Genomic DNA, 19,219 nt, shown 5'->3' on the forward strand with positions numbered 1-19,219 from the left:
CACTTGTACTACTTCCAGTAAGCAATTGACTGTCCAACAGTCCTTTGCAAGGAAGATGAAATATCACAGCAGTCATCCTGCTGCAAAGCGGATAACTCAGGCCTTGGCAGCCTGGGTGGTGAAAAACGTGTTTCCGGTATCCACCGTTAATTCACAGGGAACTAGAGAATTTCTTGAGGTAGTGTGTCCCCGGTATCAAATACCATCTAGGTTCTATTTCTCTAGGCAGGCGATACAGAGAATGTACACAGATGTCAGAACAAGAGTCACCAGTGTCCTATAAAATGCAGTTGTACCCAATGTCCACTTAACCACGGACATGTGGACAAGTGGAGCAGGGCAGACTCAGGACTATATGACTGTGACAGCCCACTTGGTAGATGTATTGCCTCCCGCAGCAAGAACAGCAGCGGCGGCACCAGTAGCAGCATCTCGCAAACGCCAACTCGTTCCTAGGCAGGCTACGCTTTGTATCACCGCTTTCCAGAAGAGGCACACAGCTGACAACCTCTTACGGAAACTGAGGAACATCATCGCAGAATGGCTTACCCCAATTGGACTCTCCTGGGGATTTGTGACATCGGACAACGCCACCATTATTGTGCGTGTATTACATGTGGGCAAATTCCAGCACGTCCCATGTTTTGCACATACATTGAATTTGGTGGTGCAGAATTATTTAAAAAATGACAAGGGCGTGCAAGAAATGCTGTCGGTGGCCCGAAGAGTTGCGTGCCACTTTCGGCATTCAGCCACCGCGTGCCGAAGACTGGAGCACCAGCAAACACTCCTGAACCTGCCCTGCCATCATCTGAAGCAAGAGGTGGTAACGAGGTGGAATTCAACCCTCTATATGCTTCAGAGGATGGAGGAGCAGCAAAAGGCCATTCAAGCTTATACAGCTACCTACGATATAGGCAAAGGAGGGGGAATGCACCTGAATCAAGCGCAGTGGAGAATGATTTCAACGTTGTGCAAGGTTCTGCAACCCTTTGAACTTGCCACACGTGAAGTCAGTTCAGACACTGCCAGCCTGAGTCAGGTCATTCCCCTCATCAGGCTTTTGCAGAAGAAGCTGGAGACATTGAAGGAGGAGCTAAAACAGACCGATTCCGCAAGGCATGTGGGACTTGTGGATGGAGCCCTTAATTCACTTAACCAGGATTCACGGGTGGTCAATCTGTTGAAATCAGAGCACTACATTTTGGCCACCGTGCTCGATCCTAGATTTAAAACCTACGTTGTATCTCTCTTTACGGCAGACACAAGTCTGCAGAGGTTCAAAGACCTGCTGGTGAGAAAATTGTCAAGTCAAGCGGAACGTGACCCATCAACAGCTCCTCCTTCACATTCTCCCGCAACTGGGGCTGCGAGGAAAAGGCTACGAATTACGAGCCCACCCGCTGGCGGTGATGCAGGGCAGTCTGGAGCGAGTGCTGACATCTGGTCCAGACTGAAGGACCTGCCAACGATTACTGACATGTCATCTACTGTCACTGCATATGATTCTGTCACCATTGAAAGAATGGTGGAGGATTATATGAGTGACCGCATCCAAGTAGGCACGTCAGACAGTCCGTACATATACTGGCAGGAAAAAGAGGCAATTTGAAGGCCCTTGCAGAAACTGGCTTTATTGTACCTAAGTTGCCCCCCCTCCAGTTTGTACTCCAAAAGAGTGTTTAGTGCAGCCGCTCACCTTGTCAGCAATCGGCGTACGAGGTTACTTCCAGAAAATGTGGAGAAGATGATGTTCATCAAAATGAATTATAATCAATTCCTCCGTGGAGACATTCACCAGCAGCAATTGCCTCCAGACAGTACACAGGGACCTGTGATGGTGGATTCCTGTGGGGATGAATTAATAATCTGTGAGGAGGGGGATGTACACAGTGAAAGGGGTGAGGAATCGGATGATGAGGAGGAGGTGGACATCTTGCCTCTGTAGAGCCAGTTTGTGCAAGGAGAGATTGATTGCTTCTTTTTTGGTTGGGGCCCAAACCAACCAGTCATTTCAGTCACAGTCATGTGGCAGACCCTGTGGCTGAAATGATGGGTTTGTTAAAGTGTGCATGTCCTGTTTATACAACAAAAGGGTGGGTGGGAGGGCCCAAGGACAATTCCATCTTTCACCTCTTTTTTTCTTTCATTTTTCTTTGCATCATGTGCTGTTTGGGGACTATTTTTTAAATCTGCCATCCTGTCTGACACTGCAGTGCCACTCCTAGATGGGCCAGGTGTTTGTGTCGGCCACTTGGGTCAAAAACTGGTGGTCACTTATCAGCAAAACTCTGCACTGTACTCCTAACAGCTGCTCCCCAATCCTCCCCACAAATAAGAAATAAACCAATCAACTTCTACAATAAACGGAGAGGACGCCAGCCACGTCCTCTCCCTATCATCTCCAATGCACGAGTGAAAATGGTGGCGACGCGCGGCTGCTTATATAGAATCCGAATCTCGCGAGAATCCGACAGCGGGATGATGACGTTCGGGCGCGCTCGGGTTAGCCGAGCAAGGCGGGAAGAGTCTGCCTCGCACCGCGAGCTCTGATTGGCTCACGGATCGGCGCTGAATTAAACTGTGAGACACCCGCCGGAGACTGAGGGGAAGGAGAGGCACAGGCTGCGCTCTCCTTCCCTCACACAGGACGGCAGCGGCCAGCGGCAGCGGTGAGCAGGGAAGGGGGGGGGGGCATGTTATACCTGGCACTGGGGGATATCTGGCACTGGGGGATATCTGGCACTGGGGGGGCATTTCTATCTGGCACTGGGGGATATCTGGCACTGGGGGGCATATATACCTGGCACTGGGGGATATCTGGCACTGGGGGGCATATATACCTGGCACTGGGGGATATCTGGCACAGGGGGGCATGTATACCTGGCACTGGGGGATATCTGGCACAGGGGGGCATGTATACCTGGCACTGGGGGATATCTGGCACAGGGGGGCATGTATACCTGGCACTGGGGGATATCTGGCACTGGGGGGGCATGTATACCTGGCACTGGGGGATATCTGGCACTGGGGGCATATCTGGCACTGTAGGGGCATTTCTGTATCTGGCACGGGGGGCAATGTATATCTGACACAGTGGGAGCATTTGTGTATCTGGCACTGTGGGGCAATGTGCATCTGGCACTGTGGGGCAATGTATATCTGGCACTGTGGGGCAACGTGTATCTGACACTGCGAGGCAATGTATATCTGGCACTCTGGGGGCATTTCTGTATCTGGCACTGTGGGGCAATGTGTATCTGGCACTGTTAGTCAATGTGTATCTGGCACTGTGGGGCAATGTATATCTGGCACTGTGGGGCAACGTGTATCTGGCACTATTGGGGTCATACGTGTATCTACCCCTCCCCCATATGTGTATCACGCCCCCATTTTCATTGGCCACGCCCCATGTGGCATTTGGTCACACCCATTTTTTTGCGCGCGCGCCTTCGGCGCGCACACACAGTACCCGTAACACATTTTTTTCTACTTGCACCACTGGTCAGCCTGCAACCCTAACATATGTAAAATACAGCGGCCAGAGCTTGGCCTGTCATTCCAGCAGTTACAGCACTGAGCAGGGCAGCATCAGAGGCGGGACAGGGCAGAGAAGGAGGCGGATTATTCTCCTCAGCACCAGCATTTTGACAGCATTAATCCGGGGAAGCCCAGAGGTGCGCCCTGACAAAGATTGGCATTATTCTTTAAATTCCGTAGTGAAACACGGGTATTCAGCTAGTAACTTATAATAAAACTGTTGGGTCTATTTACTAAGCCTTGGATGGAGATAATGTCGTTGGAGATAAAGTGCCAGCCAACCTAAATGACAGTTAGGAGCTGATTGGCTGGTATTTTATCTCCGTCGACTCTATCTCCATAGCAAACAAGTACACATGTATATCAAAGACTTAACACATCAAAACCTAAGCAACACCTCCACCTGCTGTCCCTCCAGTGTCATTACTCCACACTGATAAGGAGTGGTATCCAATTAGCAGTGATAACGTGGTTTTGCTATATTTTATCGCATTTGAAATAACTTGGCATCCAATTAGCTGCAAATAGTTATCGGCGAAAAGTCTCCATAGGGTTTATTGCAATTTTCTCTTGTAGAAGCTAGATGGATTGCCAAATTGAATACTGTTTATCCATTTGGACTTAATGAACATTTGTCTTGTAATTGTTTTCTATAACTATGCCTTTGTGCATTAGGCCTATTGCTATTTTGTATCTTAGCAGTTGCTTTTGGTTCTTGTTTTCTCCTTATAGTGACACAAATTGCTACATTTCGTTATGCTGCTTTTCAAAACGTCTCGACCGACTTGGGCTGTACTGAACACTGGGTGCTCTTTCTTCTTGTCTCACGTTGGCATGGTCTGTTCTTTGTTTACTGTTTCTTTGGCAGCGCAAAGTTCTGGAGCCGGGCCTTGTATAGTTGCAGCAGCACTGAGAGTGCCCACATTGTGTGTGTTATCAGTCAGCATGTATTAAGGATTGGGGGTACAATAGGTCATATAGTCATATAGTAAGTGTGACAGGACGGTCCCGTACGAAAGCACTCGCCGCTTTCGCGTCCCGTCTCCTGCGCACAGATTGGAAGGTTAGGTCACACGAGGCCTGACAACATAGGGGATTCCCGCTTACCGTCAGTAACCGCCTGTTACTGACTCCACCCACTGCGCTGTGGGCGGGTTTATGCTGCCACCACCAAACTCCTAACATGCCGTGGCGTTTGGAACCACGGTTCTGCTCTGTATGTGCCGACGCACTGCCTTACCACACCTGTGTGGTGTTGACGAATCCCCACTAGCCACTTGCTAGGCCTCTACTGGTAGCTGGCGGAAGGCGGAACTTGGAGATGTTAGGTGCTTCCCTGGACAGCCGGAGGACGGGGCTATGGTTGGCATAACCCTGTAGGTCACAAGATGAAGCAATCTTCTTGAGGCAATGATGTTTTATTTGCTCAATAGTTCTAAAGAGAACTCTTCCCTATTGCTAGGGGCAACAGCATACAGCAAGATGTTCCAGCAGAATAAGATGGTACAACTACAATACTTGGAGGCTCACAGTCATCCTCTTTTTATCTCAGTTCTACACACAGTACCACAGGGGGGTAAGCCCTCCCTGTCTTCTCCAACCAATCAGGTTATCACAGAAAATATAAATAAATACAAGTTACATTTCAAAAGTTAAGAATTAGATAAAGCACATTCCTGCTCCTCTTCATATATAACCAAACCAGTGGCTTTCCCAAACACAATCTGATTATCATGTTCCTGGCTCTTTCACAAATGTAAATGTAACTTGCATTTCAATTGCATTCACCCTCTCACACATAGACAACGTTCTTATACTGTAAATTAAACATAATCTGCATCACACATAATGCAGCCTAAGAAATCTTACATCAAACTGTTGTTGAATGAAACCCACTAGTTTGCATTCATAAAACACAATCTGATTTAGCAGCCCCTTGTGTCTCCATGCAAAACCAGTTTTGAGTCATCACACCACAGGAGATGCTGAAGGCACAGTCTTCTTTCCAAACCTTCATTTGTACCTGAAAGAAAACATTTGCCGACCAAAAGGCCTGCTAATCGACACCCTGCTTTAGCTAGGACAATTAACATATGACTGGCTATGTACAAGTTGCTGAACAACAATTGTCAAGGTCTTTTAGAAACAAAATACCTTGTACTTTCCTCATAAGTGCCCTGTACATCAGTTCATCATTCTCCAACTGCGCACTGCGCAGCGATAGAACATATGACACCTTATTAAACATATTTTAAATACCCAGTGCCTAGCACCTACAATACTTTTAAAGATGGCGACTAGCGCCAGTGCACAGTTTAAAAGTGGTGCCAAGAGCCCATTGTCCTCCTAATGGCGCCGGGCACTAGGGGTTAACCCCTTCAGTGCCGCGGCTGCCATTACACGTGTGGCTGGTTAGTCTCTCCGGTCACACTCCTCTCCCCCCAATTCAAGCGGGTCAACCAGGGAGCCATGTCCCAACGATTTGACTCCTGGTCCCGCAGTCTGTTGGGTTGAAGGGGACGCTACCTGGGGGGTGTAGGCTCCGGCCTAGACAGTTCATCCATAGTGCAGTGGGCCTCTCTTCGTGGGTGCACAATGTTCAAATAGTCCACCTGAAGTCCAAGTTCAAGGCTCCACCACAAAAGTCTGTCCAATTTCCCCAAGGTAGGTTGCAGCCACCTAACAGGTGGGTGGTAAGTCACCACGGTGGGGGGCCAGTTACACACAAGTGCCACCCACGGTGTCCCAATTGTGGCATACCCCACCTCCCACAATAGCAGTATACTGCTCAAACAGGCCACAGGGTGCTCCTGCCCATATGGCTTTTTCTGGCTCGGTACTGCTCCCAGTCCGTGCAGTGGCGCAGTAGTTTGTAACACACAGTCCTGGTCAAGAATGTGCGCCATCAGCACTGGAGCGGGTACCAGAGCCTCCTTCAATTACTGGAATGCCAACTCGCAAGCGGGTGCAAAGTCCACTGACTTGGGAATGCCCTTCCTAGCCATCTCTGTCAAGGGGTTCACTACAGGACTAAAGTCAAGGACAACGTGTCCGTAGGGCCTTACAGGTTCTAAGGTCAGTACCTGTCTGGGTGATGTGGGCCGGGAACAGTCTCTGGTTGCCTCCACCCCCTCTGGTTTGGGCCTACCCCTGTCTCCTCCCGCATGGTGCCCCAGGCACTGCACCTCCGTCATACCTATCTAGCAACTGTCTGCCCTAACTGTCAGACCTGCCCTCCAATCCTCATCTGTCGACCTATGACTCGGGAAACCTACCCTGTCACCTAGGCCTACTCTTCCCTCCTCGTCCGCTACCTGTGCCACAGTGATGGCGGCCAGACCACCAGCCTCTGGGTCCTGTGTGGCATCCACTACAGGGAGGCTGCGTGTCTTCCCCGATCTACTGAGCACAGGCAAGGGACCTGCTATGTCCACAGCAACTTGCTGCAAGGGTTCTCCTATGGGCAGAGGCCCAGAGACAACACAACCGCTGGAGTGCCCCAGCTGCCAACACATGGCACCAGCCTTACAGTTGGTCTGGGCGTCATCCGACATTCCAGACCAGGGTAAGCACTGTGTCAGGCACTTCAGGGTACGGTCTATCTCAGGGTTACTGTCCAAAGGGGTTTCGCTGGCAACCGACACCGGTTGCGCAGGAAAGTTCCCTGGGGGGACCAGTTGGACACATTCCCTATCTGGTCTATCCCCTCCCACTTTCCTGGCTACCCTGTACCTTAACCCTTCCCGCCAGGTCAAACTTCCCGCCGCATCCCTGTCAAGGCCGCTGCCAGAGTGGCGCCTCATGCCTTTCGGGGATGGGTCAGAGAGTTGAGCCTCCCTAAACTCCTGCCTGTGGCCCTTAATCTCTCCTAAATTGGGACACTCTACAGGGGGATCTAGGTGGGGACTACTAGGGTCAGTCTGGTAGGGGTCAGTCATGGAAAAGTCAGTGTGGTTCCTCATACTCACCGCCGGAGTTGGCAAACCCCTGGGGTCAGGAGCATCAGTGGGCACCCCCACAGGATCAAACGAGCTGGAACCGACATCCTCTGCATTGCTAGGGGACGTAGGCATACCAGAGGCAAAAGGCATGCGGGGTCGATGTACTGATCTAGCCGCTGTAATCTTTTCCTCTGGGCTGGTTGATGCTGTGGTTGGCTGTGCTGGCAGTTGTCTAGCAGCTGTAGTCTTTTCCTCTGGGCTGGGCTGTGCTGGAGTAGCTGATGTCAACGGTGGTTTTGGAACTTGACTCCGGGGAATGGCGCCAACAAACGTAGTGACGATCCCACCACCCAGATCATTTCCTAGGACCACATCAGTTGGGAGACCATCCATGACGGCAACTTCTCGCAACTCTGGTCCAGCTCCCCAGTCCAGGTAAACTCTTGCCATGGGAACCGCTTTCTCCATTCCATCTGCCAGGGTGACCTTGGCAGTGCGACCCTGCAATACTGCAGCAGGATCTATAAGGTGGGGGCTCACCACAGTGATTGAGGCCCCAGAGTCTCTTAGGCCTTCCCCCTGCAGGGGTCCCACGTGGACCGGCTGCAGGTGCCTCCACATGTTGTGTAGGGGCTGTTTGGCCATGCAGGTTACTCTCTCCGCAGAGTGCACCTGTCTCTCGCCACACTCCATCGGACTGACTGGAGGGGGAACAGTCTCTGTAGGCTCATCTCCTCTCGACAAACAAGCGATCCGGGCTCCAGCACTCGGATTTGGGGCACGAGTCTGGGGTGCTTGGGATGCAGGACAGTTCATCCTCAGATGTCCGATCTTCCCACAGCCATAGCACTTTTTGTCCAGGCGTGGCTCCGATGTCCTCTGATTACTGGCAGGGGCACTGCGGGGCGGTTGCTGGCCAAAAGCACCCGGGTTGGAAGATGCTTGCTTTGGGGGGCGATGAGCTGAAGAGGGGTGTCCCCCTGGTGGTACAGTCTTTTGGGGCTGGCTGCTGGTTGGGCGCTTCTGCCCCTGCGGCCGAATTGCCACATACTTGTCTGCTAACTGGGCAGCCATCTTTAAGCTGGGTGGCTCCCGATCTAGCACCCACTCCTTCACTTCTGGGGCGCACCTGCGGTAGAACTGCTCCCTGCAGATCAGGTCGATCAGTGCGTCCCATGTAGTGGCTTCCGAATCCTTCACCCACTTCACCACGTACTGCCGCAGCTGGATGGCGAACTGCTCATGGGTGCTGCTAGGATTCTTGGGCAAGTCTCTGAACTTCTTCCTGTAAGACTCTGGAGTGATGAAGAATCGCTGGAGGAGGGCCTTCGCGACTTCATCGTAGTTCCCACAGTCCTCCGTGGCCACTCCTCGATAGGCCTCCAAGGCCTCTCCATGCAGAGTGGGCACAAGGTGTCTCACCCACTCTGACTTGGGTAGATCGTGTAGTTTACAAGTCCTTTCAAACACTTGCAAATGTCCATCAATGTCCCCGTCACTTTCTGCAAACTTGGCAAACTGAACGCGTCCTGATCTGTGTACAACAGCTGACAACGGTTCCCGGGGTACCACGGCCTGTGGTGCCCGCTCATCTCGCCACATCTGGATGATGATCAAGCGCTCTTGCTTCGTTGCCCTTTCCCCCAATTCCGCTAGCCGATCTGCTAGGGTATCCCGGCCGCCCCCCCTGGGACTTTGGGATCCTGGCCCTGCTAGGGATTGCTGGGAAACATTGCTGCTGTGAGAGAGGGCGGGGCTTGTGGGTCTCACCGTTTCCTTACGAAGGTCCACTGTTGGGCCATCATCTGCGATGCTGACGCCGTCAGTGCTTTCCACCTCCGCCCGATGGGACTCCTCCCAGCTCCTGAGCGCCGCCTGCATGACGCTTCTGGACGCGTTGAAAGGGATATCCACACTCTTCTCCTGGCATACGATCTCCAGATCATCCTTGGACATTCCGCTGAATTCCACCATCTTGTGCGTTCTCCTGCGCTGCAGTTACTCCTCTCCTGAGTAACTCGGCTTCTCCAATCGGGTGATGAAAAGCCGCCTGGGTCGATCCCACCGCTATGCCACCAATTTCTGTGACAGGGCGGTCCCGTACGAAAGCACTCGCCGCTTTCGCGTCCCGTCTCCTGCGCACAGATTGGAAGGTTAGGTCACACAAGGCCTGACCACATAGGGGATTCCCGCTTACCGTCAGTAACCGCCTGTTACTGACTCCACCCACTGCGCTGTGGGCGGGTTTATGCTGCAACCACCAAACTCCTAACCTGCCGTGGCGTTTGGAACCACGGTTCTGCTCTGTATGTGCCGACGCACTGCCTTACCCCACCTGTGTGGTGTTGACGAATCCCCACTAGCCACTTGCTAGGCCTCTACCGGTAGCTGGCGGAAGTTGGAACTTGGAGACGTTAGGTGCTTCCCTGGACAGCCGGAAGACGGGGCTACGGTTGGCCTAACCCTGTAGGTCACAAGATGAAGCAATCTTCTTGAGGCAATGATGTTTTATTTGCTCAATAGTTCTAAAGAGAACTCTTCCCTATTGCTAGGGGCAACAGCATACAGCAAGATGTTCCAGCAGAATAAGATGGTACAACTACAATACTTGGAGGCTCACAGTCATCCTCTTTTTATCTCAGTTCTACACACAGTACCACAGGGGGGTAAGCCCTCCCTGTCTTCTCCAACCAATCAGGTTATCGCAGAAAATATAAATAAATACAAGTTACATTTCAAAAGTTAAGAATTAGATAAAGCACATTCCTGCTCCTCTTCATATATAACCAAACCAGTGGCTTTCCCAAACACAATCTGATTATCATGTTCCTGGCTCTTTCACAAATGTAAATGTAACTTGCATTTCAATTGCATTCACCCTCTCACACATAGACAACGTTCTTATACTGTAAATTAAACATAATCTGCATCACACATAATGCAGCCTAAGAAATCTTACATCAAACTGTTGTTGAATGAAACCCACTAGTTTGCATTCATAAAACACAATCTGATTTAGCAGCCCCTTGTGTCTCCATGCAAAACCAGTTTTGAGTCATCACACCACAGGAGATGCTGAAGGCACAGTCTTCTTTCCAAACCTTCATTTGTACCTGAAAGAAAACATTTGCCGACCAAAAGGCCTGCTAATCGACACCCTGCTTTAGCTAGGACAATTAACATATGACTGGCTATGTACAAGTTGCTGAACAACAATTGTCAAGGTCTTTTAGAAACAAAATACCTTGTACTTTCCTCATAAGTGCCCTGTACATCAGTTCATCATTCTCCAACTGCGCACTGCGCAGCGATAGAATATATGACACCTTATTAAACATATTTTAAATACCCGGTGCCTAGCACCCACAATACATTTAAAGATGGCGACTAGCGCCAGTGCACAGTTTAAAAGTGGCGCCAAGAGCCCATTGTCCTCCTAATGGCGCCGGGCACTAGGGGTTAACCCCTTCAGTGCCGCGGCTGCCATTACATGTGTGGCTGGTTAGTCTCTCCGGTCACAGTAAGTATCACAGCTGTCCCCTAACTGTGGTACTCAGTCAGCCGTATCCCCTCACAATGGGGGTAATTCCAAGTTGATCGCAGCAGGAAATTTTTTAGCAGTTGGGCAAAACCATGTGCACTGCAGGGGGGCAGATATAACATTTGCAGAGAGAGTTAGATTTGGGTGGGTTATTTTGTTTCTGTGCAGGGTAAACACTGGCTGCTTTATTTTTACACTGCAATTTAGATTGCAGATTGAACACACCACACCAAATCTAACTCTCTCTGCACGTTATATCTGCCTCCCCTGCAGTGCACATGGTTTTGACCAACTGCTAACAAAATTCCTGCTGCGATCAACTCAGAATTACCCCCAATGTTCTTGCCCTCCTCTGAGCTCTCCTTTACGTGCCACTTGGGTCTATACCATACTTACCTACTCTCCCGGAAGCTGCGCGAGGCTCCCGTTGTTTGGGGTCCCCCCCGCACCCCCGGAAGAGTGGGCTGGTCTCCCGCATCCTGCTCGCACCCTAGTGATGCGAACAGGATGGAGAGATAACCTCCCGCATTCGCGGGTCCGTCGGGTGGAGAAGGGGTTAAAATGACGCAAATCGCGCCTGTGGCCGGAGAGACTAGCCAGCCACACGTGTAATGGCGTCTGCGGCACTGAAGGGGTTAACCCTCGTGCCCAGCGCCATGTTGCGGACTGTTTAAAAGTTTGTTGAATCATGTGTTTTACTTTTAACATGTCATATGTAGTGCTCTGTGCACTATTGCAGGAATGCATGTTTAACTGTATCTATTTTATATTCAAGACAGGCTTGGTGTATATTTAAAGGAAAAATGCAGTTACTATAGATGTCTGAATACGCATCTCTTATCCTCTGGAAATAGGAAGTGGCATGCTAATGGCCCTGTTCTATCAGAGAGGTGTGAAGGACAATACCTTTTGATGTGTAAGTTCCTTAGAGAGAGATGCTAATCACTGGGTCTATGGGCTTGGAATCTGTTTCATGTAGGGAATACGATCCGTGAATGGCAGATAAAGGAAGGAAGACCGTTTGTTTGTATTGTAGCTATTCCTGTTGTAATCTTAAACACTGGGATTGCCTGCAGATGGGAATGACCAGACACATTTGTTTTTTGAAGATATGTGATAAATTTATCAATAGTGAATATTAATCTGATACCAAACGTTGTCTGGGTGACAGGAAGGAGGATATTGTTTTATTGCACTTATATCCTTGTAAAATGTAATTTATTGGTATTTTGTAAAATAACCTGATTGGTTGGAGAAGACAGGGAGGGCTTACCCCCCTGTGGTACTGTGTGGAAAACTGACATAAAAAGGAGACCTGCGTGCCTCCAGAGTTGTAGTTGTACCATCTTTATTCTGCTGGAAAATCTTGCTGTATGCTGTTGCCCCTAGCAATAGGGAAGGGTTCTCTTTAGAACTATTGAGCAAATAAACATCTTTGCCTCAAGAAGACTGCTTCATCTTGTGACCAACAGGGTTAGGCCAAACCTAGCCCCGTCCTCCGGCTGTCCAGGGAAGCACCTAACGTCTCCAAGCTCCGCCTTCCGCCAGCTACCGGTAGAGGCCTAGCAAGTGGCTAGTGGGGATTCGTCAGCACCACACAGCTGTGGTAAGGCAGTGCGTCGGCACATACAGAGCAGAACCGTGGTTCCAAACGCCACGGCAGGTTAGGAGTTTGGTGGTGGCAGCGAGAACCCGCCCACAGCGTAGTGGGTGGAGTCAGTAACAGGCGGTTACTGACGGTAAGCGGGAATCCCCTATGTGGTCAGGCCTCGTGCGGCTTGACCTTCCATTCTGTGCACAGTCGACGGGACGCGGCAAGCGGCGAGTGCTTCCGTACGGTACCGTCCTGTCACAGCGCCATTTTAGCCCCGCCCCCTTCCCGCGGACCAGCGAATCGCGGCATTTCCTGATGCGGGGGCAGGGCTTAGTGATGTCACAGTCCGGCCCCGCCCCCCGAAGACACATGCAGCGTCTCCTCTCCGGGCTTCTCCCGGAGAGGAGACTTACAATGTAGGTAAGTATGGTCTATACCCTGCTGCTGCTGCTGCGGGGTGAGGGCTGTACTCTGATTGGCACTCTGAGTCATTGAGAGACAACAGGGCTAGCAATGGGCACTTGGTAGATGCTAGAATCAAGTGGCCTAAAGGACCTATGACATCAGGGGGAGGAGCCACAGTCACCAGGGGGAAAAGCTAGGCCAGCAGGATAGTTCTTCTACTATCCACGCCACCAACTACTACCTTTAGTAACCCACCGAGCCTGGCGAGCGAGGCAAGCCCGCAAGGGTACATTTCGGGTACCCTGTCCGGGCATGGCTCCTCCCCCTGGTGACATCACAGGTCCCTTACCCAACTTGGATTTAGAACTAACCATGGGCACTGGTGCCTAGCAGTCAAAGAGAGTCAGACAGCTTCCAACGAACCTATGAAGACTCCCTGATGCAGACACAGCAGACGGGGGAGGCATAGCTATTAGAAATTAGAAGAAGGAAGACGTCATTGGAACACCATCGAATGATTACCATTCAATGGTGGCAAACATCGGAAAGGGCACTATCGAATAGTAAAAGCACTAACATCGAAAGAAAAACATTCATCTTTTAAAAACATCGACCAATTATGTCCATCCCTAGGTGTGGATATATTGCCTAGAGAGCTGTACAAGTTAATGGTACTGTACATTAGCTTTTAAGTGTCACCAGAGGCTAAAATCCTCTGCTTTTACAGTACCTTCACCTCTATCCAATCTGCTGAACTGTCTCTTCTTCCTCCAGGTAATGGCTGTCATTGTTCTTCCGTAGGCTGCGTTATAATCTGAGTTTTGTATAATACAAAGGTCCCTGCTTCACTTCTCACTCCATTGTGCTCCAATGTGCTCTTACCACAATGTGTTCTAATTTGTGTCTATGTAACAGTTCTACAAGTGGATCAAAGACGGTTACCATTAAATATAACTGGTTTAGCCAAAGGACATGCGGGTGGGGGGGGTTCTGGTTGCCCGAAAATCCCCCTCATATTGGGCAGTGGCTCAAACCTCTCTGTCTGCCTGTTATTACAGAGACTTGTTTTATTACAGTTTTGTTCCTAACTGTAAAGATCAACGGACTATGCTGACGCTATATACAGTAGATAGATGTTAATAATAGTAATGTTATATATGTAGTGCCTACATATTACGCAATACTATACAGAAAGCACACACTAGAATTTAATTAGAAGCCAATTGACCTACCAGTATGCCTTTGGAGCATTCTGAAAATACTCATGCAGGCATGGAGAAAACATACAAACTCCACAAATAATTTTCCCTGCTTGGACTCAAATCTTTGACCCCAGCACTGAGAGGCAGCAATGATACCCACTTTGCTGCACTGTCTCTTAAAAGGAATTCTGTTTAACTGTATTTTCTAAATACTCACATTGTAGTCACTTTTCTTTATTTGCAATGATGAATTTTAGACCAATCATTTATCCTAGGACAGCCATCTGGAGTTACACTAATACGCTTAACTTTTTAAAAGTTTTTGTCTATGCTTACCTGATAACTAATCATTTGTGTGGGTGTAGTAAGCCACCATTAGGCTAATCCCCAATGCTGATAATTTCTAAGAGCATTTAATCATCTTTAAGACCCAGGGGTAGATGTATGCAGCGAAAATAGAGACGTGGGACAGCGGAGAAGTTGCCCATAGCAACTAATCATCCTTGAAATAACATTTGTCAAGTGCATTATTTTAAATTATAGGTAGCAGCTGATTGGTTGCCATGGGCAACTTCTCCACTGGCTCACTTCTCCACTCTTTTCACTGCTTCATACAGCTGAGAAGGGAAAGGTGGGACATAATAGAGATTTTCAAATATATCAAGGGTTTTAACAAGGTTCAGGAGGGAAACATTCTTCAAAAGAAGAGAAGTAGTGGAACATGAAGACATGTACAGAAACTGCAGTGAGGTAGGTTTAGGGGAATTTTGAGGAAAAATGACTTCACAGAAAGGGTAGTGGATAAGTGGAATAGCCTCCCATCAGAGGTGGTTGGGGCTAAAACAGTAGAGCAATTTAAACATGTTTGGGATAGACATATGAAAAATTCTTATAAAGAACTAAGGATCAAATAGGGTTGAGGTTACCAAAAGGTAAAAAAGTGACAAACAAGATGGGCCAAGTGGTTCTTATCTGCCGTCACATTCTATGTTTCCATGTTTACCCCCAGTTCTATCTTTCCTGAATGCTTATGGCATAACATAGTAAGAACTGTGCAGCTGGGTTCACCTGCCTTACAACTGTTATATTGCAATTTTATCCAAGAACAGTTCTAGAACACAAATACATATAGCTAGAAAACAAGACTACATTATAGTGATACATTGGGGAGATGCATTTTCAAAATAGTCCTTATGGTCCATATACAGTACTGTACTGTGTATATATCACGGACAGACTACAAATTTATATCTAGATCATCATAGCCATGTATTATGGGAATTATTGCTTTGATACATTATGCTTCATATATACTGTAGAGTCCAAACTATTAGTGGTCACAAGTACAGTCCTTTCAAGCTAAAGGTATTCAAGCTTTTCTGTATCTGTGGACTGTGTAATAAATAATACCCCTTTCCACCAAACAAATAACCCGGGTTATTGTTGGGGCAACCTGGGTCAACGTGTGGTATTAAAGGGTCCAAGACAAATAACCCGGGTCAAGTTATGCAGGAATCCAACCCTGGTAGCCACTAGTGTCGAACCTAGGAACGGACCCGGGTAACGGTGGTGCAACAGGCCCCGCTAAAAGCATAGGGAGGGCCGGATCACTCGCATTTGGAGATGATGTCATTTCCAGGCGCCGGCAGAACAGGCAGACTGTACATGGGTGCAGTCTGAAAGGGGTCTACTTATTTATTTATTTATTAACAGTTTCTTATATATCGCAGCATATTCCGTTGCGCTTTACAATTAAAACAACAGTAATAGAACAAAACTGGGTAAAAACAGACAGACATAGAGGTAGGAGGGCCCTGCTCGCAAGCTTACAATCTATGTATAGGGAAATAGGCATTGATACGCTAGGATAGATGCTACCTATTGCATAATGGTCCACCAGATAGCTAGGTTCTTAATGGGTTGTATGATATGATCACCCAGCAATGTTGGGCAAGGGTCAGGAGGGTGTGAGAGTAAAGAAAGACAAGATATGTGATGTTATGTATACTGTACATAGAGGATGTAATTAGATAGGGAAGCACTGAAGGTTATGTGGGTGGGTCTGGAATTTGATATGCTTGTCTGAAGAGGTGAGTTTTCAGGGAACGTTTAAAGGTTTGGAGACTAGAGGTGAGTCTTATTGTGCGTGGGAGGGCATTTCACAGAGTGGGTGAAGCCCGGATAAAGTCCTTTAATTTTGAGTGAGAACAAGTAATACGTGTGGATGAGAGACGTAGATCTTGTGCAGAGTGGAGAGGTCGGGTAGGGAGATATTTTGAGATGAGTGAGGAGATGTATGTTGGTGCAGTTTGGTTAATAGCCTTGTATGTCAGTAAAAGTATTTTATATTTAATACGGTAGAATACCGGTAACCAATGGAGGGACTGACAGAGCGGATCTTCAGACGATGGACGTCTAGCGAGGAAGATTAGCCTCGCAGCTGCATTCAAAATGGATGGTAGTGGTGAGAGCCTATGTTTGGGAAGACCGATCAGGAGACTATTACAATAATCAATGCGGGAGATAATGAGAGCATGGATCAGAGTTTTTGCTGTGTCTTGTGTAAGATATGGTCGTATTTTGGATATGTTTCTTAGATGTATGTAACATGATCTTGAGACAGATTGAATGTGGGGAACAAAGGACAGTTCAGAGTCAAGAATGACACCTAGGCAGCGATCTTGTGGTGTAGGGATGATTGCCGAGTTCTCAACAGTGATAGAGATATCAGGTTGGTAACTGCTATTGGCCGGTGGAAATATAATTAATTCTGTTTTGGAAATATTAAATTTGAGGTGGCGAGGTGTCATCCAAGATGAAATGGCAGAAAGGCATTCAGTGACACGGCCCAATACAGAAGGTGACAAATCTGGGGAGGATAGGTAGATTTGAGTATCATCCGCATACAGATGATACTGAAATCCGAAAGAGCTGATTAGTTTGCCAAGAGATGAGGTATAGATTGAGAAAAACACCTAAGGACCTAAGACTGAGCCTTGCGGTACTCCAACTGATAGAGGTAGCGAAGAGGAGATGAATTCAGAGAAACGAACACTCAAAAAGCAATTAGATAGGTAGGATGAGAACCATGAGAGGACCGTGTCCTGAAGACCTAGGGATTGTAGTGTTTGTATGAGAAGAGAGTAGTCAACAGTGTCAAAAGCATCAGAGAGATCTAGGAGAATAAGTAGTGAGTAATGGCCTTTAGATTTAGCAGTGACCAAATCATTCACTACCTTAGTCAGTGCTGTCTCTGTGGAGTGTTGGGCACGAAATCCTGACTGAAGTGGGTTCAGTAGGCTGTGTGAGTTAAGAAAATGTGTGAGGCGAGTGTAGGCAAGTCTCTCAAGTAGCTTGGAGGGGCATGGGAGCTGAGAGATGGGACGGTAGTTTGAGAGAGCGTTACGGTCAGAGTTTTGTTTTTTTCAGAATGGCAGTAATCACTGCATGCTTGTACAGAGAAGGAAAGATAACAGTAGACAGAGAGAGATTACAGATGTTAGTTAAGGTTGGGATGAGCACAGCAGACAGAGCTTTACTAATTTGTGAGGGTATAGAGTCAAGGGGATAGGTAGTAGAGTAGGCAGATGAAAAGAGTACAGATACTTCATCTTCATTTGTAGGATCAAATGAAGAGAAGGTGTTAGAAGGTTCAGGCAGGGAATTGAGCAGGTCACTGGCTGTGGAAGAGCATACCATTTCATTTCGGATCGTTTCAATCTTGTCCTTGAAATAGGAATACATGCCAATATGCTAGGTTGAGCATGCAGTGTGAATGGGGTCTGACCAGGCTGCAACAGGGGTTGGAACCGTGCTTGAAAGGCTGGGTCACCCCAGCATTTTGGTGGAAAAGGCGTACAAAAGGGTTCCCTGTCAATCTATGAAACCAGGCACCTCAGAATAAACAATCAAAGTCTGGTGACATAAAACAGGCCTCTGAAGCATACATAAAACTATATATGACCTTGTTTGCTTGCACTCAGTGATTTACTGGAAACCATGCTGTCTAAAGCAACATCAGATTTTAGCTTTGAGCATGACCATATTGCATAATTACCTTCTCCCCTGGAAGGTGCGGGAGAATCCAGAATATTTTTATATTCCACCAACCCCCCAGAAAAGTGGGTAGATTTCCCGCATCCCATCCACTTTGTAGTGAAGTTGGCAGGATGGAGACATAATACCTATAATTGCAGGGCTGTACGGAGGGGTTAGCGCTAAAAAGCTGTGAATCGTGTTATTTTAGCCCTGCTTCTTCCCCATGGACCTGCGATTAGAGACATTTTGGCATGATGGGGTTGAAGCCTAATGACGTGAACAGACTGAACCCACCCCTAAGTGGTCAGCTGCATCTCCTCTCATCTCAAAAGTCACCATATTGACCATTTTTTTTCTAATTATCCTTATTAAACTATATTCATGACAATGCAGGAATAGGTCGAAATGCACCTGATTATGTTGGTTGATTTTTTTATTTTTTTTTAGGGGGGGGGGGGGACTAAGTGTATGAGGGGGATATTTTTATGATGTGGTTTATCAAGTAAACAAAACAATATACTGTAAGTTTTCATCTTCACTTAACATCAAATCATTTTTAAATATGTAAACTAAAGGGGTCCCCTGAATTCTTTCTTTTTCCATCCTAGGTTTCCTGCAGTCATGTTTGTTTCTGATCCAGCGACGATTATTTTACTGGTTTTGCTCTGTCTGTTTTTATTCAATATTTTCTATGGCTCAAAAGAGAACCTTAAAAACTTCCCACCCGGACCAAAGCCATTGCCGATCATTGGAAATATGCACATTCTAAACCTGAAGAAACCACACAAGACCTTCATGGAGGTATAACGCTAGTATATATTTTATATTTGTTATATATTATTGATAAGAAATACACAATATTATTTACAGAAACACAAATACTAACATCTCATTTGTACACTGCTAACATTAGCAGTGTACAAATGAGATGTTAGTATTTGTGTTTCTGTAAATAATA

The 19,219-nt window shown here is 47.8% G+C and overlaps 1 protein-coding gene across 3 annotated transcripts in view; it reads left to right on the top strand.

Annotated features, from left to right (window-relative positions):
- LOC134908907 (cytochrome P450 2K6-like) overlaps nt 1–19,219 on the top strand; it is a 134,689-nt gene that overhangs the window by 80,071 nt on the left and 35,399 nt on the right. For all 3 annotated transcript variants that reach the window (XM_063915142.1, XM_063915141.1, XM_063915140.1), the window contains one exon: nt 18,870–19,062. In XM_063915142.1, coding sequence (XP_063771212.1) covers nt 18,883–19,062 — 180 coding nt within the window. In that variant the 5' untranslated portion in view covers nt 18,870–18,882. The remainder of the gene's footprint in view (nt 1–18,869; nt 19,063–19,219) is intronic.

The sequence above is a fragment of the Pseudophryne corroboree genome, chromosome 4 (genome assembly GCF_028390025.1).
Source record: "Pseudophryne corroboree isolate aPseCor3 chromosome 4, aPseCor3.hap2, whole genome shotgun sequence".
Lineage (NCBI taxonomy): Eukaryota > Metazoa > Chordata > Amphibia > Anura > Myobatrachidae > Pseudophryne > Pseudophryne corroboree.